At 37.1% G+C, this 26,253-nt stretch overlaps 1 protein-coding gene across 2 annotated transcripts; it reads right to left on the bottom strand.

The window, feature by feature from the left end:
* Nucleotides 1–1,756: 1,756 nt before the first annotated feature.
* On the bottom strand, nt 1,757–10,975 carry ZNF770 (zinc finger protein 770). 2 transcript variants are annotated; one of them, XM_064424096.1, is made up of 2 exons: nt 10,821–10,975; nt 1,757–5,730 (listed from the first exon to the last, which is right to left on the bottom strand). In XM_064424096.1, exon 2 carries the CDS (start codon nt 5,586–5,588, stop codon nt 3,393–3,395), a length of 2,196 nt encoding a protein of 731 aa, XP_064280166.1. In that variant the 5' UTR covers nt 5,589–5,730; nt 10,821–10,975; the 3' UTR covers nt 1,757–3,392. The 2 variants fall into 2 exon arrangements, with proteins under 2 accessions (XP_064280166.1, XP_064280165.1); XM_064424095.1 differs by having other exon boundaries at nt 10,800–10,957.
* Nucleotides 10,976–26,253: the final 15,278 nt, after the last annotated feature.

The raw sequence follows: 26,253 nt of genomic DNA on the forward strand, positions 1-26,253 counted from the left end.
CGAATCTTTGGGAAATTATTTAAATCAAGTGCTTTAAATGCTGTTACTTTAGGCCTAAAGTGTTGGTCAAATGTGGGGCTAAGTTTGGCTCCCCTCTGAACCTTGTGACTCAATTGGAGGGTCCCCCTTATTTCTTTTATCCTTACCTTTTTCCATCCTTAGCCTTTTTCCATTAAGAGCCTCCACACAGATTATTTTAGGTTGATTTTAGTCATAGATTGATTTATTTTAGATTTATGTCTGATTTTTTTGTGGAAGAGGTTTTACAGCAACTTCTGTGAGCCAGAGAGAAGAGGATAAGAGGATTGATGTTTACCTCTGAAAGAATTTCCTACCAAGGTTGTTGATGTAGAAACCAAGAAAGAAAGAAGGATAAATAAGAGAAACCTGCAACTGCCTATTCCAGTAAGCACTTTGTCTCTCGTGATCAATGAGTAAAGTGTAAACTAATGAGTTTTGTAAGAATGTATAAAAAGCATGCATGCTATAATAAAAACGGTTTGAAGCCTTCTGGAAATGGAGGGTGTTGCTTAGTATTGTCTCCAACTCAACTACAATATTTGTCTGTGTTCTTTAACTATCTAATTAGTAGAGTGAAGGTTGCCAACAATCTTTGTTGTGCTTTCACTTTTACAATAAATCTGCTTTTGATGATACCTTTGCTGGTGATTCCTTGAGCCACCTAAAACAGTCATTTGTGACACATTGCAGTGATAGTACAGCATGAACATTTTAAAGGCGTCCATAGCCACATCTAGACAGCAAAGGGATGATGTGATTAGTTACTATTGCAGTTGCATAACTTGTCTGAAAAAAATCCCTTTCACCTTTTTTTTCTGGTTGTTTTAAAATATTTGACCCTTCTTCTATTCCACACAGGCCAACCACAGTGCTAAACCCATGCTGTTGAAGTTCTCCTCAGCAGGAGCTCATTGCTAACACAGGGGGACCCTCTGTTTGCCTCACAGAATATGCTTTGGTTCTGCTTTTGGATTCTCAAAAAATCCACTACTCCAGAACTATCAGATTATTAGTATTAGCCATCAGTTCATTCTAACAAAACCACAGGCAATGTTTCTGCCACCAAAGATACTTAAAAGATTGATGGCTTGAACTTGCCTTGAAGCATTATGGAAAATGACTGACATATTAATCAACAAGAAGTGTTACTGTGAACACAGAGAAAACTGTTCTAGTTCAAATTCTCAAATATACTTGAAGAATTTCACTGTTAACTGCAAAAGACACAGGATTTCAGCCTCAGGTTTTTAATTTCCTGACTCTTAGAAACCATTTAACTATTTTCTAGCTAGTTTAAGAAATAATCCCCATAAAATAATGAATTTGTACTGACAAAAATTTTTATGAAGGGATGGGGAGCCAGATAGCCATTGTGGCTCTGAAATCCAAGCCCAAAGATTTAATTACTTTCCAAATGCATCAGACAATAACACTTCCTGCAAATGTCTATTCATCCCTCAAAATATCTTTTTGTATCCCTTAATTTTATTTAAATTGGTATTTTCAAAACATGAAAGTTTTATTTTCTCTAAACATTACTCTCATAGCATTTTAAAATTACTGTAACTCCTTAAGAAAGATGTTATCTTTAAACATATTTGTATTTTTTACCAAAAAAATCTGAAACCACACCTATCATTGTAACATGCAAAGTTATTTTGCTATGCAGTCTTTTCTGCACAATGAATGTTATGTAGTTTCAAAACTGGTTTGCACATAAAGCACATTCTGAAAGTACAATATAAATAAAATAGTTTATTACAAGTATTTTAAAAGAGTTCTACAATATGCTTTCAAAACATTTTATACAGCATTGTCTTTCAATATGAAACAATTCACACAAGGAGAAAAAAATCTCAATATATAACTGTAATCATTATTAATATACTGAATTTGTCTGTCATACAAAAAGCAGAGTAACTACAGACTGTTTCCAAGTATTTTTCCTGGTTTTACTCTCAATGAAAATGGAAAAGAATAACATGTATGAAAATAAAACTCCCTTTACCCTTCATATTCACAAAGTACCACAAGATTCATGCCATTTCAAAAATTAAAAAAAAATACCATCCCATTTTACTTAAATAAATATGATTCTATTTAAATACTAAAAAAATGTTATGTATCTTACAGGTATATTAATTTAGAAACAGGAATAACAACTTCAGAATTCAACTATTCAAAAGTTGCGTAACAAAGAAAGTGTTCTAAAAGGTAGTTTTTCAGAGGACAAAAAAGAAGAAACAAACTTCATTCTTGCTCATGATCTATGAAGCTCCACTGCACTTACACTTCTTGCCAGCCCCATTGGCACAATGGACAAAACCATCTACTTACCAGAAAGTAAAACTACAGATTCTATTAATACAAAATCAGAATTACTTAATTTCAGCTAAAAGTAATTTTCAGCCTCTTATATTTAATGTAATGAGAACATGACTTCCTGACAAAACTGCTCATCTGAGTTATTATCACATCTCAGAGAACATTTCTTTTACTGGTTCACTATGTATGCTAGAAGGAAAGGAGACTGAACAGAGTAAGCTCATTTTTAACCTTAATGATAATTTCTTGTCTTCTTTTCTTACAGAAAAATAGTTCAGTAAAGTATAAATTGGCCAAAAATGCTACAGAAGGTAAGGGATTTACAAGGAAGTAGAGTTAATGAAGTGGTGAAATGGATAAATTGGTTATAAATCCCAATATTATAGCATTGTCTCCTTGTATTTTATATAAAAAGGGAAATTATCTAATTCCTCATGTATAGCTCTGCAAGCACATTAAGTGTAAGTAACAATGCAGTTCTTTTTGTTCTATCCTATAGGAAACAGAATCTTCTATAACACCACATCAACATTCTTCTCATTGAATTTTCTCCCCTTTTTCTACTCTCTTCTATCTAAAAATAACCTTTTTTTTAAAGTATAGGATAAATACACCAATAATCCTTTGCTTGGAACATATGGGGAGCCAGAAGAAAGTAAAAGGACCTTTTTTTTAGTATTCTCAAAATTACCTTTTTGTCTTTACTGATAGTTTAAAAGTGTTACATTTTCCCATATAGTATTTTAGTTCAGTGATAATTATGTTACTCATGGAACATTGTAGATTACTGCAACACTATTGATACAACATGAATGTGTATTTATAAACTTAATGTAGCCAAAGGGAATGCAAAGAGCGTGGGTTTGTTGCATTTTAAAAAAACATCTCAACATGAGTATCTCACAAACTGTATTAAGTAGACAGTTCTGAAGACAGTAAATTAACTTCACCAGGTCATCTCTGTAATAGAAAATATAATTTCCTATAATTGTTTGGCTTAATATAAATCTTTTATAGTTATGCAACCAAAAAATTTAAAAATTATTTCATAGGATAGTATCCTGTTTTGATAAAACTAATATATTCTCTGCTTGTTCCTCAGTGGAACTAAGCTTTAAGCTCTCTTTAAAGTGAATAAGGTGGTGTCTTTTCAAATGTGGGGCCTGTCTGAATTTTTTTCCACAAACTAAACATTCAAATGGTTTCTGTCCAGCATGCATTAGGTGATGTCTTTCAAGCTTAGAAGGAGATTTAAAAGTTTTAAAGCAGATACTGCATTGATATAATTTGTTAACAGCTTCATTTTTTTCACTACCTTCAGAAAAATCATGCCAATAGCTGTAACAGCTTTGCTCTGTTTCCAACAATTTAGTGCACAAATGCGGCTGTGGGTTTCTACTGCTGGTGTCAAGGACAAAATCCCCTGACTCAATTTCGACTTTGATTTCAGCTGCTTGGTTTGACTGAATCAGCTCAAATTCTTGGAAGCCAGATGGCTGTGAAGGTGTTTGAGAGTAACCTGAATAACCCACAGGCTGAGAAGACATAAATTCAGTGTGATCTCCCTGGTGACTGAAAAGTTTGTTCAGGTTTACAAATTCTACCTGGCAAACGGGGCTTTTACAGGCTCTCTTTTCAGTATGGGTGAGCTGATGTCTTTTTAAGTGAGCTGACTGTCTAAATGCCTTCCCACAAACATTACAGCCAAAGGGCTTTTGTCCCGTGTGTATAAGATAATGCCTTTGAAGTTTGGATGAAGATGGAAAAATCTTTTCACATCTGTCACATTTACACACTTTGTGTCTGTTATGTGTATTTTTAGCAGAAGATGAAAAAGCACAGTGAATTACTTCTGGATTATCAAAAAAACTATCATTTGATGAACCATAAAAAGCATCATCTTTATTATCCAGTGAATCACCAACATTTAACATGCTTTCACCAGGAAGCACGCCTTTTAAATTACTGCCCAAGTCAGGAGGTTGTGGGTACTCTTGCCAAGGTAATGGCACAGCAAACGTTCTTTTCATCCGACTACAAACTGACTTGTGTAGGTCACGCCTGCTGCGGCGGCCCTTGGAAGGTTTAGTGGACACATGCTGATCACAACGCTGATCTCTAGCTGTAATCAGGTCAGGACTTCCAACGTGACCTGATTTAATTTTTTTTCTGTCAGTCAGAGAAAAATCTGTTGCCTTTCCTCCAGTATGCTTCAGTTTCATCAGGCTCTTATTTTTCCTGTTGACTGTGTGTCTGCGTGCTGTTGTACCATTATCTGAACTTCGCCTGTCTTTTGGATAACAACATATGTGCAACTTCAGACCATGCTCTGTTTCAAAACACTGCTCACATGCTGGGCACTGAAAGGGTACAATATAAATTGAGTGCACATCATGAGGGTCATTCTCCAGTGACTTGTGTGTATCAGCATTCTCAAAACTATCCCATTTTCCTTCCAACACATTGTGTGGTCTGGGATATTTAAGAGTCTTTGCTTTGCATACAATATTGGGGAAAGTCTTATTTCTGGCATGGAGCTGTTTATGCTTCATGAGTTTGCTCTGTATTTTAAATCCCTTCTGACAAAAACAGCACTTAAAAGGCCTTTCTTCTGTGTGTGTGAGCTGATGAATTTTCAAGTGTGTTGACTGTCTGAAAGATTTGCCACATGAAGAACACTTAAAAGGTTTCTGGCCAGTGTGAATAAGGAAGTGTCTTTCTAGCTTGGATCTCGATGGAAACGTCTTGTTACAGGATTCACAAGTGTGAGCTTTCTTCTTTCTCCTTCGGGCACCACGTACATGATCTGACTTGATACACTGATGCAGCATCCACCTCTCTTCAGTTGCAAAGGTTTTCCAGCACACAGAACAATGAAATATGCCACAAGTGACCCTGTCTTGCTCAGAATTCACATAGTTTTCTGCTTGCTTTGTATCATTCTCATAATTTTCATTATGAAGCTGCTGATGCTTTAAGAAAGTGATTACATTTTTGAAGTTTCTGTAACAAACAATACACTTAAAAGGCAGATTATGGGTTAACTGATGCCTCTCCAGGTGGACTAACTGCCTGAATGTTTTATTGCATACATGACATTCAAATGGCTTTTGACCAGTATGTATGAGATAATGCCTAGCTAATTTTGATGGGGTTTCAAACTGTTTATAGCACATGTCACAAATATATGGCTTTTTCTTGGGTATCTTGACAGCTGTTACACAATGCTGAGTTTTTAACATTTTTAAAAGGTAATTACACCTCGCCTACTCTTAATTTCTTCAGATAGGTATTTCAAGTGAAATCATCAAATGCACACTAAGATGAAAAGCTGTAGAAGCAGCGAATTTTCTTAGGAGAGAGATTCTTAAATCCCACTGGTCCCTAAAATAAGAAAAAGAGTATTATTTAGCCTATATTAATGCATAATTGCCTAAATTTGTCTCTTGTTTTCTACATAAAATACCAAAAGTATCTAGATTAGCACATTCTTGATTTAATTTAGCTTAAAATACTTTCCTTGTAACAGAGTAATCACTAGTTGTTACATGATACAGAAAAACTAGATTACTTTCCAGAAGAAAAACAAGTTTAAGTCATCTGCGCTATAAATACATCTGTTCTTCCAAATAATACACTATTCAACTTCATTGAATTTATTTTTTAAAAATTCAATAACTTATTGTAATAAATGTCTTCTCTACATCAGTAATTCTGACTCCCAAATAATATTTATGAAGATGAGAGAAAAAGAGAAGAACTAAGATTTCTTGCACTTCAGAAATACATTAAATGAATGCAGTGTTAGTGAAAAGAAAAACACTTAGCTTCAATATATTGTTAAATTTACTATTCATGTTTCTGCATCTCATCAACTGTATCAGCAGTATAATCAATTTTGATTTCTCTCACAATGGCAAATGCTGGAGCCAGTCAGCAAGAGCAACACACTAGCCACAAACTATAACCATAACAAAGACAACTCCCAGAACGTGGAAAAAAATACAGGCTATGTTTGCTGTCATACCATATTCTAGCCCACCTAGAATATCAGGGCTGTGATACCCAACCATGCACATACTGTGAAGTCATCATGAATACCAAGGTAGTTATCACAATTCATTAGTCTAAACCAAGTGAAATAGTTTTAATTTTCTTTGAATTTTCAACATAGAACACAGTTGGGCAAGCTACTGTGCCTCAGCTCAATGACTTACAAACAAGAAAAAACAATTTGCAAGTTCCTGAGTACATGAAAAGTTGTTAAAATATTCACAGGAACAGCCAGAAAGTACCTCAACCAAACATTTAGCCCAAGCCTTCCACTGTGAGGCCAATCCATGTCTCAACAGTGGTCTTAAAAATTTCCAGTGAGGGAGGTTCCTTGAAGCAGGGCTCCTGCTTCAAAGTTTCACCTCCTCATGAAGCTTTTCCTTGCACCCAGCTCAGCTTTTCTTTACTACAAAGTTATTGTCAGTGTTCTCTGCCACTACTTTATGTATTCAGTCTGCTTTCTCCCCTGTTGTTTTAAAACTAGGAAAATTCTGGGGTTTTCTAAGTATTGCTTTTAGGTTCACCAAGAAAAAAAAAACTGGTGTTTTTAATCATCTCTGGACCAATTTCAGTTGGTCACTTCATTCCTAAACTGCAACATCTAAAAAAGATTAAGTATTCCAGTCCACAAGCAGAGTACAAAAAAAAAAAAAAACAACTCTATGATATTAGCAATATAAAAGGGATGAAGGGAGCAAACTTTAAAGCAAGAGTATAGCAGTTAGCACCTGAGTTGTAATATCAAACTACCACAAATTACAATTAATAGAAATGTCTTGTGTATCTCAAAGTTATTACAAGTTGAATATTCATTCAACATACCAGCAGAATAAAAAATTCATTTCTTCATTGTCTCCAAAACCCCTGTCTCTTCACAGAGATAATGTTCTTATTTTTAAAAAATTAACAAATATCCAAAATGTCTATTCAAAGTAATTGCAAAGAATAAAAGCCTACTGCATTTTAAAGCAAGTTACAATGAGATTCAAGAAACACGCACTAAGACTGAAAATATCCAATGAACCAAGATTTTTCTTAAGCTTAATGGAAAGAAAACCTGGTAATGAGGTAGAATTGTTCTATCCCTAACAGATATGTTCCTATGTAACTGTGGGCCTTAACAAGGAACATTTGGATGTTTGCCTAAGATGTGATTGTCACTACACTGAGGAGTTTCTTAATGTCACTGAAACAGTTCAGGGTAGACAAAGCAGTTGAAAAAGTCAACTTTTCCTTTCCAATTCTCTTTTCCTGTAGAATTTTAACATCTACTCAATTTCAATCTCCTTTTGAAGATGCAAGAAAACACAACACTTTTAGAGACCCCCTTTTCCTCCCAGTTGTCACATCATGTGGAAGCTAGGAGTTTAGAAAATTGTGTGACACCAAATGCTTTCTAGTTGGTGCTACCATGAAGCTAAAGACAGGCAGGCTGAGAAAAGGAGAGAAGATCCTCTGCTATGCTGAATTTCTGTGCAGCTCAAGGCAGCCTCCATTAGCAGGGAAAGAAAACCTCCTGAGGAAGAACTGTAAAGAGTGATGAATTTCAGTTAACATACTGTCATACAGATCTAATTTACACATCAGGAAAATGCTCAAACACTACCGTGACATGCAGAGAAAAGAAGTCCGAAGTAAGAGACAGCTGTGGCATATTACACAAGGGATTTTGTATTTAGCTTATAAATTTTTTAAGATTCTATCTGGTGAATGGCGAAAATGCTCTGTAGTACAAGGTGTCAAAAGCAGAGTAGAGCTTCTTGCTGTGATCTTCTTGCTCTGTGAAAGACTGAAGGCTCAGAAAAGCTAAACTAAGGGGATGCAAGGGAAGGAGAAAGGAGCCAAGACAGGGCATTACTGTGTGGCCCAAATATATTTTCAAATCCTATTTACTAAGGACAGGCATCTCCACATCTATTTCAAGGTGCTCTGTGCCTTGCACATCTAAGGAACAAACATGCTGCTACTGAAGATCAAAGAGCAAAAGACAAGCTTGGAATATTGCTTCCTGCTAGCCTTGAAAGTACACAGGCTTGTCCAAATTAGAATTAGAAAACATACCTCACTATGTGATAAGGATTTACTTTATGGCAGAGGTCCAATTTAATATTACGCTGTCTCTACCTTTCATCTTGGCTGCAAGGTCATGCAGAAAAATAGAACCAAGGAGTTACACAGGCCACTGAATGTTCAGAGAGGACCCTCCTAAGTAGTACTGTTTAATAATTAACTGTTTCTTAATATTACAGATGGCAGAAAGCTGCAACAAAATGAAAACATGATGGAAGAAAATCCTGAATTTGAATCCAGTCTTTACAAATCAGAAAAGTTTGCACTGTAGTGTAAAACAAACAAACAAAAAAAAAAAACAAAAAACCAAAACCAAACTCCAACCCAAAAAAAAAAAAGAGTAAGCAACCAATCAGGAAGAGGGTACTTAAATAAGAACAAAACCAAGACTTTCAGTTTAGGACAGAATAATCCCCTGATGCAGAAAATATCTAAAGTCTAAGCTGGAACAGAAGGTGAATATGCCAAAGGCTACACCATCCATACCAGGATGAGTGAACAGATGTAAAGCTTTGAGAGGACATAAATTTTCCTTCTTACTTACTTGCTACTGTTTAGAATTCAGCTAGAGTAGTCTATCCTGTTTGGAATATTGCCCTTTGAACTGAGTCAAACATATGAATTGATCAGAATGAATGAATTCAGTGTTGCCTTAAGATTAAGGCGTGACGCCCTGGTTCCAAGGGGCGCAGCACGACGACCCACTCCCTTTGGGCCGTTCGGGCCAAGGACACGCAGACATCAGTGTGATAGACGGTCCAAGAGCACTTTATTGGTTTTCTCCTCGGTATATATACCCTTGGTTCTCCTTCTACTTTCTGGGGTCTAACTTTTGCCTTTTATGGTTAGTGAGGAAACTGGGTAGAGGCCGTGTTAGGAGGGGTTACATTCTTGGCCTCTTTTCCTGTGGCTATCCCTTATCTCTGGGAGTCAGGGGAGAGAGGGGCCCTATCAGGTTTCCGTGACAGCCCGAGATCTTCCGATCGCCTGTCCCTATTCTCTCTGCCACAATTCAGAGAAGAGGATCGAGAATTATCTGAGCTTAAATGCAAAATATACAAGAAAAGATTAAAGTAACTGGGAACATTAGGTTAAAAAAGAGGAGATACAATTAAAAAAAAAAACCACACACACCCTGCAAGACAAAGCAGAAGAATCACTTTTAAGGGAAACAGAAATAAGCTGTTCCCCAAACTATTTATTGTTGTGAATGAAAATGGCTTCAAATTAGCATAGAAAGAATTCAAGTATATTATTGTCCTTACAGCTGCGAAGTGTTTCTTAATGAGCATACAAATAAGTTATATGAGGAGATTGCTCTGCCTACATTGGTGGTCTCCAAAGAAGGTTGTACAAACACTTCTCAAATTCCCACACCCATACAGCTCACTCTACATAAGAGAATATATTCTTGTATTGTTTTTTGGTGATTCATTATTGTAATTCAAAGCAAGACATTTAGGAATTGAAGCTTCAATATATTTCAAAATTTTCACAGCAGGATTCTTCTGCATTATTATTAGTGTATCTTCAAATCCTTGAGGCATGCTAATGCTTATAACCTCCCAGAAACAATTATATAAGAAAACAAATTATAATAATAGATGTGTGAAGAAACATAAAGGTGCCTCAGGTAACACTAATGACTCAAAAAGAAAGTGAAAATCTAGCTACTGATTTATGAAACACAACATGCCAGAAAGAGGAACCTGAGCACCAAGACAAACACGTTGCTTGCTGGATTTCCTCACCATCTCTCCCGAGAGAAAAGCTTAGATTGCTACAATGGGAGAACAAATCATACCAGAAATGGAACCTTAACTCGCCAGTTACTCAGAAATCAACTTCAGGTATTACGGCTCCTCAAAAATAACACCCTTTATTCTCTCCTCCTTTCCTTGTGACTGTCCGATACACTTCCTGAAGCCAACCGAGTAAAAGATGCACGATGGTGAAGCAGGGCTGGTTTAAGAACAGACATACGTTCTGCTGCAGGGGCCTGACACCAGCACTCGCCCAGCGGGACACACGTAAATCCAGCTAGAAACCTACGAGCAGGTGTCGAGGCGGCCCTTGCGGACAGCAGACCGCACACACACACACACACACACACACACACACACACACACACATACATACATACACACACACACACGCAGCACCCCCGCCCCCGGGCCGGCTCTCTCCCGGCGCACAGCGGGTCTGTGCTGGGCCCGGCCCCGCCGCGCCTCCCCCCTCGCGCGGAGACCCCCCGGCACAGCCCGGCCCCGCGGTGCCCCGGGGCTCGGCCCAGGGAAAGGGCAACGACCGGGAGCGAAGAAGGGAGCGACCTGGAGAAGCAGCTACCGCACCTCCACCTTCCTCATCTCTCCCGGGATTGCTGCCGCCTAAACTCTTCCCCCCGGATGGCACCGGGACAGCGGGAAACCCGGGCCGGTGCTTTCCGTTCCCCCGCGCAATCCGGCCCCGCCCGCCGCCGGGCCGGGGCAGGGGCCGGGACGAGGAGCGGGAACAGTTCATTAATGCCCAGGCAGAAAATGCCCCCGGCCCTGCTGATGAATTTTTAATTGGTGTGGCACGTTGTTCCGTACGAACAAGACACATTTGCTACCGCAGCAACCCAAAAGCACGTAACCCGTGCCCGGGGTTGCAAGCAAAGCACGATGGCAGAGTTATACTCTTGTTATGTGTTAAACGCACTGCGAAGCCAAACCTACTGGCCTAAAAGGCCAGGAAATGGTACCTGGAAGGGAAGGGGAAGAGGGACGCTTGCCCGGGAACTCTAAACACACCGCCAATAACATGTGCACACAAAGGTGGCGGGTTTGCCCCCTGTGCAGGAGGGCGGGAGCAAACACGGCAGGAGCCGCTGCGCTGGGGCAGGGACGCCCGGCCGGCAGTAGGCAGATCTCCCTTGGTGGCCACGGCCTGGCTGAGGTGACCTCAGAGGAACGGCCAGCAAAGGGCTGAAGGCACACAGAAAGAGACAGAAACCTTTTACAGATGGGTCCTGCATCCAGTTCAGGGGTCGCCAGCACAGGACCTGCTGGAGCAAGTCCAGAAGAGGCCACAGAAAGGGGCTGGAGCACCTCTCCTGCCAACACACACTGAGAAACTTGGAGCTGTTCAGGGAGAGAGAAGGCTCTGGGGAGACCCCACAGCTGCCCTCCTGACCTTAAAGGGGCTGTATAAGACTTTCAAAGGCTTATAGTGATAGGACGAGGAGCAAAAATTTTAAACTGAAAGAGAATACAATTAGATCGGACATAAAGAAGAAACATTGCACAAATAAGAATAAATATTTCACAAATAAGAGTGGTGAGGGACTGGAACAGGTTGGCCAGAAGCTGTGGATGACCCATCCCTGAAGTGTTCAAGGCCAGGTTGAGTGGGCTTTAAAGCAACCTGGTCTAGAGAAAGATGTCCATATCTACAGCAAGGGGTTAGACCAGATAATCTGGGTTTGGTCCCTGCCAAACCAAATCACCCTATTCTGTGATTCTGCATCAGAAAAGAACATGCAAATGACACAGCAAAGTGTAAGAGATTCATCATAAATGTGTGTTGGACATGGATGAGGCTGGTTACGTTGTCCCCATTGGGACAGAGGATTTGTAGTCACAAGACTTTTGACTTAGCCACCTGCATTTACAGCTCAATATGGACTCTATTAGTTAAATCTTAAACTCTTTATCAAAAGCACATAAAGACAGATTGCAGATTTTTTCTATTTTTTGTAATTTATTATTTTTAAGGTATCTGCCATATCCCAGGAATTACAGAGGAAACAGCAGATGTCTTCTATGCTTTCCTTTTTTCTTTAAAAAAGGGACATCTCACCAACCCCCACCTTTTTAAACACTGATAATTGATTTGACCATCTTTGCAAGTGAAATTGCAACACTGAAGACAAAATAAGTCATTCCCTGAGATAAAGCTTATAAGAGGTTAATTTTTTTCATACAGATGCATTTTCCTAAGAGCTTTGCTTACTTTCTTTTGTTCATGCAGACTGAAATTAAATAATTATTTGCACGTGCAGCATTAATTTCTTAGAAAAAACATGACTGCCAGCTCACTCATCTTTTTTCAGCTGTCCTTTTACCGAGACTCCATCTGTGTACAACGGATCTGACTCTGCAGGAGGAACAGAAGAGGGCAAAACAAACAAAATATCAAAGATGTAAATTAGTAAAGTTTTAAAAAGGCTACAGTAACTTAAATTGCCTTTCTGCTCTGGGTGTTAAGCCCTCTCTCCAAGCCTACTGGGAATTCAAGTAGAAATCATCTGTGCTGAGGAAACTCCAAGCAACTGCTGTATATATAAAATGTAATTGTTTACTCATTAATGTTGTATACATTAATGAAAGAGAAGTTGGCAGCATTTACTAGCCTAAGGATAATTTTGCAGGCCCTGGTGTCTGTGAAGAACTGTTCTTGAGATTCCTAGAAATGTCCTTTTCTGATACCTAGAAACAAATGTCTGTAGAACAATCAGTAGTTCTTAGCTTAGCAACATTAGAAATCAAATTATTCTCATCACCAGTGGTATAAATAACATCTGACCTACTTTACAACACCCGAGCCAAATTGTAACACTACGGAACAAAATTTATTTCCATTTAAGCTGAAATGCTCAAGCAAACAGCTTAGTTAGTGTTGCTTGTTGCTTTAGCAGCATACAGTCACATATTAACCTCCCTGAAAGGGAGCCAAGTCTTGTGGTTAAAACGGGGATTGGGACAGCCTAGAGCTGAAGGCTTGGAAACAATAAATGACCACATGGAAGTCACTTAGGCTTCTAGATGTCCATCCCCTTGCCATGTGCATCTCATAAAGCTATTCAGAAATATTTGTCATCATTTAATAACTGCAGATGACCTGAATATATATTTTTTTTCTTTTTAAAGCATCTATTTAATTTTAAAGTGTATCCAGCCTTAGCAGCCTGCTCATGAAACCTCTGGTCTGAAGCAAGTACACAAGCAGCTGAGTTCTGCATGTGCCTGGTAACAAGGTAGTATACCAGACCCACAGCTGGTGTAGATTGTTGTAGTTCTTGATTTTAATGAAGCTGTTGCAATGAATACCAGCTGAGAATCTTCTTGTGTAGTTCTAGAAGTTACCAGAAAGTATAATCCAAAAATACTAAATTCAATCCTAGCCCAGTTGTAACAAAACAGGTGAATTAATTCAATATGTTTTTGTAGAAAACACTGCAAACACACTGAGTCAATTATATGGTTTTATGATGCCAAAATAAAAATAGGCAGGGTTTGTAGGAAATAATGTTGCAACATTGTAGCAACAATGCAAGACCTCCTAGGAGTGGAAAGTGGATTTATTTTAAATCTAAACTGATTTCAGCTATTCACTTATGCCTTCTTCCCACATCTCTGTTGTGGATGTCTTTTTGTAACCTGAACATACTTATTTTCACAATCCTGTCCCACTTCAGCAAGGCATTGGGATTTACTCGTTGCCCTTTGCCTCATCGTGTGTCCTTCGAAGCTGTAGGTAGATCTGTGCTGGGGTCCTGATGACCTGTTAATCGAGGTGCTGTGATACACACCGTTCTGGTAACTATGCTCCAGCTGTTTTTTCTTTCTGATGCTTCCACACCCAGATGTTATTCATTCTCCCTGCAATCTAATATTAACATTTGTGGCAGTTTTCTACATACTAAGAATATGCAGAATATTCAGGACGTGCATGCTTTGGTAAACGTATTATATACATATTATCCTTGTTTTATTTATCTAGATAAGGTTACATTTAACAGATAATAAACCAGGAGCATATTGAAACAATCTGCATGATTGTTATCTAACTTGGCACTTGAGACGTTTTACAGAATTAGCTCTAGTGATAGCTATAGTGTTACATGCAAAATCCTTTTAAAGTTTTTTTTCCAAAGAAACTGAAATGTAACAAATAAACTAAGAAAGAATTGCTAAACTTTCCTTAAATAAAAATTGTGCAATAGAATAATTTCACTGGCTAGTGCTGAATGTCAAGATCCTGAAATGCTGAGTGTTCCTTCATTTGTGAAAGCAAATTTTACACAAGAACATAAGTTGTGTAATGCTTTTATGTTATTATTCTAAATGCATGTTGCTCCACTTCTTGTAGAAGACACACTATCTAGAGTAGGTATTAACATCTCAGTCTCAATTTTAACACAAAATGAGTGATTAGTCTTTTTGTGCTTATATGCTGTAGTCTATTGATATGGAAAGCCAGATCTCATTCAAATAAATTTCTGTTCCCATTAATTTTTAGGAAGCATAAGATTTTGCCTTGAAATATTGTGAAGATGCCTCTGCAAGCTGACAGTTGGCAATTCAATTACATGAGTTGCAGGGACAGTCTGTGAGTTAACTGCGACACATTATCATTAATCTGTTCTTGTCTGCTTTTGTAAGGTGTTCCCTACTTTAAACACAAGCTGTATATGCAATGTGTTACAGCGATTCCCCTGGTGTTATTTTTATTGTGTTATAGGCTAAATAGACACATAACACAGTATATAACTTGCTAATGTGTCAATTAATGCCACCTCGGGGCTGCAATAAATTGCAAAGGCTTTTAAAACTGTGAATATGCATTTAATGTTAATCTTAGGTTTCTTCCTTTTTCTCTTGCCCTATTTTCTGCCTTTTTTTTTTCCCTAAATAGTCCATCTTAAAGCCCTCTGGTGCATAACAATGAATTGCCTTGAGGGAAGATAGTTGTTTAATGAATCTCAAAAACATGTATTCTACACATGCAAGTATCATATTTTATTTGATTAAGCACCGTGTGTCAAGAGCTCCATAAATTCTCTCTGTATGCTCAAAACAGAAAACAAAAAATTTCATTTGCAATGAAATTTTTGAGAAGAGTAAAAGTTATGCAGCCACACTTATAAAAACATAGGAAAAAAAAAGAAAAATTTCCAAAGAATATGATGAAATTTTAAAGACAACACATTATACTCATTTAATTCTATGAGATGTAAGAATAATTACATTTCAGTGCCTTTAAGAATCACTTTCATTAACTTTTTGGCTTCATCTAGCAATATATTATGCTTTGTTTAGCAGTATATTTTACAATAATTTTCTTATCTGGTATAATATACTTGAAATTTATACACAAACCAGTGTATGTAGCTGTTCATTTGCTGAGTGAAAACCCCACAAATTGCTGGCTCACAGCTCTTAATCTCTTCAATCCCTTAAGAATCCCTGCTTTGAAATTAGTTCCAGGCTCTATCAATTTTATCTGTTTAAATGGACAAACCTAATTACTACAGAAGAGCAATTGATTTTTAAATTACCACTGATTGCACAGTGGGTATTTCAGTGGGAAGACAGGTACATTCAGGCTCTCAAATGGAATCAATGTATTAATTAATCTACAGATTGACATACTCCATAGAAAGTTCCCCTTTTCTTCACCTCCTTCCTGTAGATTCATTTGTTTCAATTTAGAAGAAATTTCTGATGATATAGAAGTGAAAAATTAAAATGCAATATAAAATTGCACATGCTGTGTCTATATGTGAGTTTTGAGTTTCTGACTTCACACATCCTATGCCATTTGGTAGCTTAGGTGGACACTGAGTGAAAAAGTATTCCTTACATCACTGAAACATTAAATTCTGCAATATAATTCCAAGGTATGTGTATGCATGCAGGAGCTAAAAATAACCTTTCATTAAATGGAAATTAATTCCTTTCATGGAATTAGTAAAATTAACATAAACAAAAACAGATATGGAGAAAACAAAACATTCTCAGTACTGTGCCCACTGCTGGCCTTCCCAGTAGAAGGTAAAGCTGCAAATACTGGAATGAGTCCAGCAAAAAGGCACTAAGATGATTAAGTAGCATCTGCTCTGTGAGGAGGAGCTTGAAGAGCTGTGACTGTTTAGCCTCAGAAAGAGAAGACTTAGCAGGGATCTTATCAATGTGTTCAAATACATTTTGAAGTGGGAGGCAGGGAGGGAAGAAGCTGGAACTGGACTCCTCTCAGTGGTCGCCTCTGTAAGGGCAGGAGGCACAGACTGAAATCCAGGAAATTTCACCTAAACACGAGGAAAAAATCCTCAACCTTTTTTGCTTTGAAAATGGTAAAACACTGGAAGAGGTAGATGTCGTGGGGTCTCCATCATTGGAGATATTAGGGACAAAATTAAATGTAGCTGGAGGTGATGGAGGTTTGAAAAACAAAAGGATCTAACATTTAAACTGGCTTATAGGCCTGTGGACCATAGCTTTAGTTAAAGAGAAATAAATGAGCTGGGAACACAATAGTCAAAATTACTGCTGGACAGATCAATTTTCAGTTTCTGTCATTCCCTGGGAAAAAAGTGTCAATAAGAATATTCAGAACCAGTTATCCCCAGATTTGGTAAACAATAGTGAATGATTACTAAATCAAGTAGAGCTATTTCTGTTTTAGATTTTTGAAGTGGTACGTGCACTAAAGAATAGCTGGTCATAAAAACAACCTTTTAAGTTATGCCATACAGATAACATTTTGATTAGCTGATAGTTTAATAGAAGTTAGTCTTCAGGTTTATTGATTTCAAAAGAAAGGCTGAATTTCATGAAATTAGAATTAATTAAACCAAATAGTGGTCAGCAAAGAAAGCTAAACATCAGTGATGCAAAGTATAGTAGTAAAATAAGATTTCCTGAAAATCAGGCATTATAAAACTTAAAAAAATAGATAACAAAAGGCTCTTCATCCACATAAACCTAAAATAACGTTAAGTAATATCCCTGTTCTCTGAAGATAAAGGAACAATGGAGGATAAATCATGCATGGTTCAAAAATGCATTGAATATTCAAAATGGATGTTTTGCTTCAGTTTTCAATATGGATCACTAGGTAGGTGAAAGGAGAGGGAAACTGAGAATCTTAAGTAGCAGCAAAACTTGTAAGGCTTGAAGTGAGACAATTAGGAAAGGTGTATGTTTATTTTTCCAGAAATATAGCAGCAGTAGAACATGAAACACTTGACCACCTGTGGCACCAGGAAATTGGATTTGATGAGCTACGAAATCCTTTCTGTTCTTAAACTCCAGTGCCCCTGTATTGACTTGCTCAAAAACTCCTGTCGGTCAATACAATTAGTTTTATCTACACTGCAGAGAATCTTGACAAATCAAATTGTCAAATTATCAAATTACTTGATAACTCAATAAATATGTTCAAATTTAATATATGTGCTTAATGTCAACTAAAGTCATATGCAGGAAGAAGAGAGAAAATTGGAGAAAAATATACTTTTGGCTTCTAAGGCTAGATATTTACTTGCATAACATCTGTAGGATTGGCTATTACGGTAAAAGGTATTTTCTGTCTCAGTGCTTTACCCTTCCAACTTCAGCTTTAAATTACCTTAACATGAGTAACAAAAAGAAGAAAATAGAAAATTGGTAAATTCTACACAGCTGCCAAGCCCTCCAGTTATTAAAAGACATTATGGATAATCATGTCAGCCTACACACTTACTTGTGTGTCCTTGACTACTCCAGAACTGTCATGAGAGTGTAACACCTTTAACTGCCAGCCTACATCTGCCTACTTCCCCTTTGCATTGGAGAGAGAAAATGCTGATTTTTCAGGGTCCCATCCCTTATTTCCACAGATTGTCTACCTTTTAACATATGTTATGGACATTGTCAGCTTTAAGTATTCTTCAGGTCCCTTACATGACAAAATATATCTTGGATGTCTGGTCAATCCTAAGAGCTCCACGTGATCCTCTTAAAATCTGGAAGTTTTTAAGGTGTTAAGATTTTTCTGTTTCCATTTATAACATTAAACTGAACTTCTGTTCACTATCGTCGTCTATCCTTGCCCTAGTGGCTATGTTGGGGCTTTTCTAGGACAAAGTCAAAACTACTTTGTTTGCTTGATATCATTCATCTGATATCACTACACAGACTGATGGCATAAGTGAACTGCCAGGCTTTTTGGTAACTTTCCCTTAAAACTCTTGTTTCAGTAAGTCAAAAGCTGAAGGTGCTTCACTATATAGGGTCCGTCTTTGATCCAGCAAAAGCATGTCACAATTTTACCATCCTATAATGAATTCTGAGTTTGCATGGTACGTGTTTTTTTCCTACACATTTTCTACTAATCTTTTGTATAGTAACAACTTAAAAACTTTAAAAATATGAGGCTTCATAACCAATGAATAGCTAAAGTAAACAATCCCAGCACCTAAAAGTCACCTGGCAGAGATCAGTACAATATATAGAAAGGCTAGAAACCAAAGCACCAGTCCAAAGCGAGGGTTTAATTTCTGTTACTGAATGCTGACAACTGGAGTGAAAGGAAAATGGTTCCATGTATCCCATTTCTTGCCTTAGTTCATTCTGGAAACCCAGTGACCGCAGAACCTCTTATGTTTTACTCAGGTTCACGAGTTAGAGAAAAATATGCTCACTCAGTAGTCACAAACATCTTAATTTCAAGATGAATGATTGGTTGACTAAGAATGCTGTAATTACCTGCTAATCAGCAATAGTCAATGTTGGCCAATTCATAATGGCTTTACTGCTCTTCACAGTCCTGCACCATCCTATGTTTTTGTCTGAGTGGACCATAGGATTCCTCTCAGTTCCACTCAATATTTGCTGAGCCATGTCTTCATTCATGTCTTCAGAATCTTTGTTTTAATGTCCCAGCACAACTTCAGATATTTGTTCAGGAGTCTATCTATATTAATCACCATAAGGAATAACCTAGGCCACCTGCCAGTACCTTGTGGGAAGAAAAACAACAAAAGAAAAATGATAGAATAAAACAAGAGAAGTTATAGAAGCTATTTAGTTTCACTCCTCGTCTGAAATTATATCATTTTCTGATAGGGGTCCAACAGTGCATGACATCATAAATCCAGCAATACATGCAGTAACAGTAGAACACTGTGATGTGTGACCATGGCATTCAGCACTGGTTTTAAAACACTGCAGTGCAGGGTAATCACAGAAATGCAAAGGAAAGATGTTTAGGTGCATATGTCCACACATACAGCATGATGAGGCCTGGTGTGGCAAATCATTAAACCCTCAGAAAAAACCTGGCACATTTTAAAGGGATATGTAACCCTGGAAGAGCATGAAACTAAAAAACCTAGGATACTCTTTTGATGCACTCAAGTAAAGCACAGGACACATTTCTAAACTCTCTCACAGAATGAAATGTTCTCTCCAGCCTGGGTATTGTAACTTCTCATTATATTCACTTCTAGTACTGAGAGGGGAAAGACGTATAAGAAAATCTATACTGCAACACAACTTGCTGGATTGCTTCATCATCAGTGAGCAGCATTTATTTTAAAAAAATACAGCACTGAAATCTGTGTAATGTATTTTATTCTTAAAACTTACAAAATACATACAAAAACCAGCATAAATTGATCCTGCATGCTGTTATAATCTATTTTCCCATTAAAGAGCCAGCTTGTGACAATACACTGAAAAGATAAAACAGAGATAAAATAGTTTTTAAATTTGATTATATTCTTTGCATTTGAAGTGAGAAGATTGTGTTGGCACTTCCATTATGAGCTCCTGTTTTGGCAGGGTTTATGTTGCCACCATAAAAATGTGTTTCTAACTTAGTCTGGATACCTAAGATTGCTGTCTGAGGAATAGATTATGCATAATTAAAAATATATTTTTATGTGCACTTCCAGACATTGGAACATAGTTAATAAAGATTTTTAATATCATGATCAAAGACTGACTACTACTCCTTTCTTTACAGTCACATATCTTTTTTTCCTCTGCATCTCCTTCTATACTTAGCTGATAGAACTTTTCAGGTATCTTTATCTCCAAGAGGATTCCAGTTATGTACTAGAAAGAACAAATAAACAAAAAGAAACTTTGTATGTTTCTAAATATTCCCAGATGTGTAACCATAAATTCCTTTCAAAAAGGGAGAGGTTAAGTGTTGCATTAGTTTTCATGCTGAAGATTATGAAATTATAGTGATACCATCAGGAAATATTTTTGTATAAATTTAATTTTTTAATGTCTTATAAAGTCACCAAAATTTGTGCAATGCTTACATTAGTAGAACTGGTCAAGAACTGCCTGAAGAAACCACCTTTTTATTAGAAAATACTCATTCACTAAATCTATTTTTTGACCCATCTTTAATAGTTTTAACACAACTATTTTGGTGAAGTTATCTCATGTCAAGCATGTGTTTTTCCTGACTGAAACTGGAAAGTGAGACTGCCCCTCTTCCTGAACAAATAAATAGCTAAGACATTCATAGGGGATGTGGAAAATCCCACTTCACTGCTGTGCTCTGCAACTGGCAAAACTAGAATTGAAACCCATGTGTGTGTATGTGATCTGTGCCTGAGGCATGAAGCTGCTGATTGTTGCTGTTTTGCTAGTTAAAAGAAAACAGCTCAGAGTTAACCTACTTTGCTGTTGAAGCTGAGATATGCTGAGATCTCACCAACTCCGTGCATGTAGCAGCTGTTGTCAGTGTAAATTAAAGTACTGTATGTAGTCCCATAAAATATTGTGCCATGTTTACACAGGTACAAGTGATCCCACATTACATGAAGTAGCAGAAAGGCTGCCTCTGGAAGGGATTGGACTTGCTTCCATTGTGCACTGCATACAGTCAGATCTAAAAGCCAGAGGGCTGATTTAATGTCATTGAGTAGATATATTAATTTTTTTAAACACCATAAAATTTAAATGCCAGTGTATGTGAATGGTTCAAAGTACATATTCACAGTCTTGCAATGTCAGAATATATGCTCTATACATACATATACATACACACTACAACCAAAAATCAGTTTGGCAGGGAATTCCTTGACAATTCTGGCTTGAAACTCAAAGATATATTAAACCTCCTCCTTATCTCAAAACAGAAAGCGCACAAGCCAAGATTTGTCAGTGGGCCATGCCTTGTGCTGTACCCAAACTGTGGTTGTGTTTATGGCTATGAAGTAGATGATGAATGTGCTTTTTGTCTTCGTGATGAATTTGCTGTTTTATGGTTAATGATGAAGATTCAGGTATAAAGTGTCTGGAATTTCTGTTTGTATGTTGAACCCTTATCTGTAGAGAATAATCAGACTGAGGATCGGGATTTTAGGATGCTCTGCTTTCTAGGGCAGCTTCTTATAGGGAAACAATGAGATGAGGAAGATCACAGCAGAAGACCTAATTATTCCTTATTATCTTCTCTTTTTTTTTTCTTTTTTCCTTGTCCCCTTGATTCTTGAGAAGGATTTCTTTTCAGAGGAAGCCATCCAAAACCATTTTTTTTCTATTTTTGCGGGCTATATTTCTTACTTTCTCAGTACAGTAAGTCAGCCAGTCCACCTTCTCATGGAAAAATAAAAATTAAAGAAAAATTTGAAAGTCTAAAATTTTAGTTACAAGGAATATCAAACTGTCTATTTTCATTGTATTTTTGAACTTTAGGCAGATGACTTAGTAATGAAGAGGTTAAACCTCCCATGTACGTAAAATATGTTCTTAGGAATAGATTTCAGTTAGGTCAAAGCAGCACAAACATATCAAGTCTATATAACTCTATACAATTCCCTTTCAACATATGGCTGGGAAAGGACATTGATGAAAACAGTGTCCTAAGAATTTTGAAAACCTCTGGCATAAATACTTCAGTTAAAAATAGAGATATAGTGAGAAGTATGGGGAACTTAGGAAACCACTTGGGGTTAATATTCCAATAAAGTACATGAAAGATTAGTCTGAAATTAAAGGCACTTTTCATATCTCTAGTATAACTGAAACAACGAAAACAGTTGTTGAACATGTCACTCACTTTTTAGACATGTCTCAGCTGTCCATGTGCTTACCACATCACCCTGTTAAATTTTTAGAGTTTTTAATATGAATATCAATCCTTCTTTTCATAAATGTAACCCATAAATGCCAGAAATCCCTTAGGAGTTTTCTCAGACTTTATTTAATGCCCCACAAGAAAGGATGTAAAAGAGACCTTTCTTTTGTAAAGTGATCCTATAATTCTGTTCAATATCCATCATTTTCAAGGCCAAGTAATCATATTTAATGGATCCTAAATTACTTTCTGTCAGGCAAGGATTCCCTCGATAATATGAACCAGTACAGAGGGCTGACACTTGGAGGGCTGAAACTAAGAGGTTTTTTTATTGCAAGCAGCTTACAAGTACTTAGACTGGGGTGATGATCACTAGCCCTGCAGTAGGCAAGGGTCAGTGTTTCCATTTTGACCTGCGCTTTCAATGGGTTTTAACTTGGCTATAAATACTCAAATTAGTTTCTGCCAAAAAAAAGCAATGCCTAAGGTGACCTGCAAAGGATTTTTATCCATTGCTGTTTTTGTCTTCTATTTTTTTCTCTCATTTTTTGATTTCTTATGGCATTTGAAGATACTGTCTGAGAGCAGCAAGAGCAGGATGCTCTCTAAAGAAAAGGGAGCCAAGGGTGACCAAAGGCAGGTGCAGGGCTGTGATTGCACTAACAAAGCTCCAGTCCCATAAAGCCCAAAGCAGAGGACAGCAAGTCTGGTGATGGCAATGAGGGTCAGCCAACAGTCCAGGGGTTGCCAGACAAACCTGCCGTGGTGAGACTAGTGCATGTCCAAGCTGTGAAAGCAAGTCAGTGAGTCAGGATCAAGTCTGGATCACTGGGGTACATGGCCAGGAGTGGCCAATGACCCTTTGCAGGGATCAGGTGAAAGACCATGGAATTGAAAGCAGCTTCTGAGCAAGGATGGTTCAAGCAGCCCCCTTCTTACAGTTTTTTCTCATGCAAGTCTTTTCTCAACAATCTAAACCATGATTATGCAGCTGCACTGTGTCTGTGGTGCCTTGAAAATAGACAGAGAAATTCCTTGGAGCAGGGGCATGAGGCTGCACTCAGAATACTGGTAAATGCAAGTCTGCAAGTTTTTTCCTACCTCATATTTTGTTCCTTTTTTCATATACTTTGCTTTTTCTGCTGAAACATTTAAGAGTCCAGATAAGCAGCATCATGTCTGGTCTTTAATCTTGAGTAGAAGTTTTTGTAGAGAGGAACTTGTGCTCTGAAGAGGTGGCTGGGAATGCATCCACACTATGAAGTACCTGGAATTTTACCTGGGGTGCTTTCACTAATTCAGAAGTTATGGAATTGATATTTCAAAAATAACAGTCTTTTTTCCAAGTATTCTATAGGAATTTAAGTTCAGAAAATATTTAATAAAAGCTACTTAAATTCATTAGTCAAACATTATCAAAGCACTTTCTGTCTCAATTTTTTCAGTAGAGGATGGTACTGAAGATTTCTGGATAGGGAAGATTGGGGTTATATGGTCTGGACTGAGTTTGATAATAAGCACATGATTTTCTGTGCTCTCAAATGAAAAGAATGTATTTGTTACCTCTATTGTACAATAAGATCCAGCACTAATGAGGAGGGAATCTGCTCTACGTTACCGAAATTAAGGACCCATAATGGGATACTAAAAACTTAGCATTGCCAATCGAGTTTTTAATAAGATAAGGATCTGAGTGACATTTCTCAGTCTGCTAAAAATTTCTTTTTCATTACAAATAAGTCATTTAAAGGATGGTCTTGCTCCCATATGTAATTACTTACAAAGGTGAGGTCACCCCAAGATGTCCCTAGTGGGAAATATCATTCATCTCCCACATATAAATGGTTTCATTGTCTATTACAGAGAAAAATATGACTTTCAGACTACCTCTGTGCTTCAGTTTGTTTTTGAAAAATGGAGAGATCAAATATTTTCTTGATCAAAAAAATGCTTTAAAATAAAATTTATTATTATTTGTGCAGTGCTGAAACACCATTGTACTTGGTGTCACATCATGCCTAGGAACAAACATTCCTGCTATCTGGAGAAAATACAATAGTTTCTGTCAATTCTCCCAAAGTCACATTGTGCAGACATAGCTACAGGTGGTGGTACCAGGTCTCAAATCAAGGAATTTCCATTACTTCTGCATTGAAAGCTTTTTCTGTATCATCTCCAAAACAAACAAAATAGACAGTAGGGATCCTTTCCATCTGCCAAATAGTAGTCACATTTTATTTTAAGTTTCACATTCCATTTTCCTTTTATAATTTCTACTAATTTGTATTCTTTTGTACTCAATCAAGCTTCCACCCTTGTCTCTGATAAGTACTTTACACAGATCCTACAGAATTTATCTGAACTGTACAGATATTCCTAGGAATCTAACCACCAGATGATCATAGACTTCAAATGGAAAACCTATTTCCATCATCCCGAAGTACCGTATTTAGGTGAAGAAAATAATTTTCCTCAAAAGTAACATTATGTCACAGAAATTTTTTTTTTTTTTTTTTTTTGGGACTGACAGGTTTTCCAGTATTCATCTACAGTGGAGAGTTCGAATCAGTGATATCAGCATTATGCAGAAGTCTATGAATGCAGGCCTAACAAAGAAAATAACCTTTCACAATGTCATATGAAGTACAATAAAGATAATTTATCATTTTTTTATCTTTTTTTTTTTTTTTCAAGTGTTCAGGTAGAAACAAATACATCTGTTTACTGGATTACATGAAAGAGAGAAACAAATCAAATCTTTAAAAATGTTTTTATTAGGAGATAGGAGCAGGAAAGGATAGTAGGATCAGTTGTGAAAGCAGATGAAGGAGGCATTATGAATTTGATGGTCATAGGAGAGTAAAAGAGTGGGAGAAAATGAAGGTGAGAAATATCAACATATCCAACAAGCAACCTAGGTTTCCTTAGAGTCAGGACATACAAGGCAATGGGAAATCATTGACACAAATGAAGTATCTCAAAAATTTTCTGTGAAGTAAATATTATTAATATGCATTCATTCTTTGAACATTTACATGAGCTCTTCTGGAGGTGATGATTTAGTGTACAGCCTTTGGGTGGGGAAGACATTAAAATCCATTTTTTCTCCGATTTAGAGTGGCCAGGGACTGATACTCTGTGCTGAGTGCAAAAGGCAGAAAACACATATCTGACTTTGATGCCTTAGGCCAATACCCTAACCAGCAGGAAATGAGGTTCTTTATGGGAATTTCAGCACCATTATAGTTTTCAAAAGTCTTTTACTCATCCAAAATGTAAAGAAGAACAAACGTAAAAACTGCTATAGCAAGAGGAATTATTGTTATCTTTTTAGCTGCACCTTCTTTAGCCCTGCTTTTGCCACTTCTGGAATTTTAAAGCACAATCTATTTCATACACATTTTCCAGGAGAAAATCAATATGAAACTCTAATCTGAGCTACAAGTAGTTGCTACACTGAGAAAAAAGTTTGATACACTGAGCTGCTCAACCAAATAAATAATTTAGATAACTGAGTCAATGGTGCTGAAAAGTAAGTCTTCATTAATGGGTATCACTGAGAGAGCAAAGAAAGCAAAATGAATCATCAGTCTATTGCCTTTAATAATATGATTAAAGAAAGAAGGTACTGAATTATTAAGAACAGTGGGCACAGAAAAGAAAAAGAAAAAGAGCAAAACCCATAAAGGTACCAGTTTGCAGAATGATGATGAACTGGTCACTCTTGCTATTCTGAAGGGGTTTGTTTTTCTTGTAATTTTATAACTCTCTTTTAATTTGAGAGCTGACAATTACATAGGCCTTGGTTCTCTACCTAGCAAAATCACAAGCATCTCATTCCCCTCAATTCCATATAAATCAATGATTTATGTAATTTACATATAAAAGTGGATTAGCAAGTGACTTTCAGAGTCCCCTGAAGTAGTATGACAATCA

This window comes from Passer domesticus, chromosome 6 (genome assembly GCF_036417665.1).
Source record: "Passer domesticus isolate bPasDom1 chromosome 6, bPasDom1.hap1, whole genome shotgun sequence".
Taxonomy (NCBI): Eukaryota; Metazoa; Chordata; class Aves; order Passeriformes; family Passeridae; genus Passer; species Passer domesticus.

What these genes read in the sequence shown, in the direction of transcription:
- ZNF770 (XM_064424096.1), bottom strand. Translation starts at nt 5,588, where the DNA reads ATGTTAAAAACTCAGCATTGTGTAACAGCTGTCAAGATACCCAAGAAA.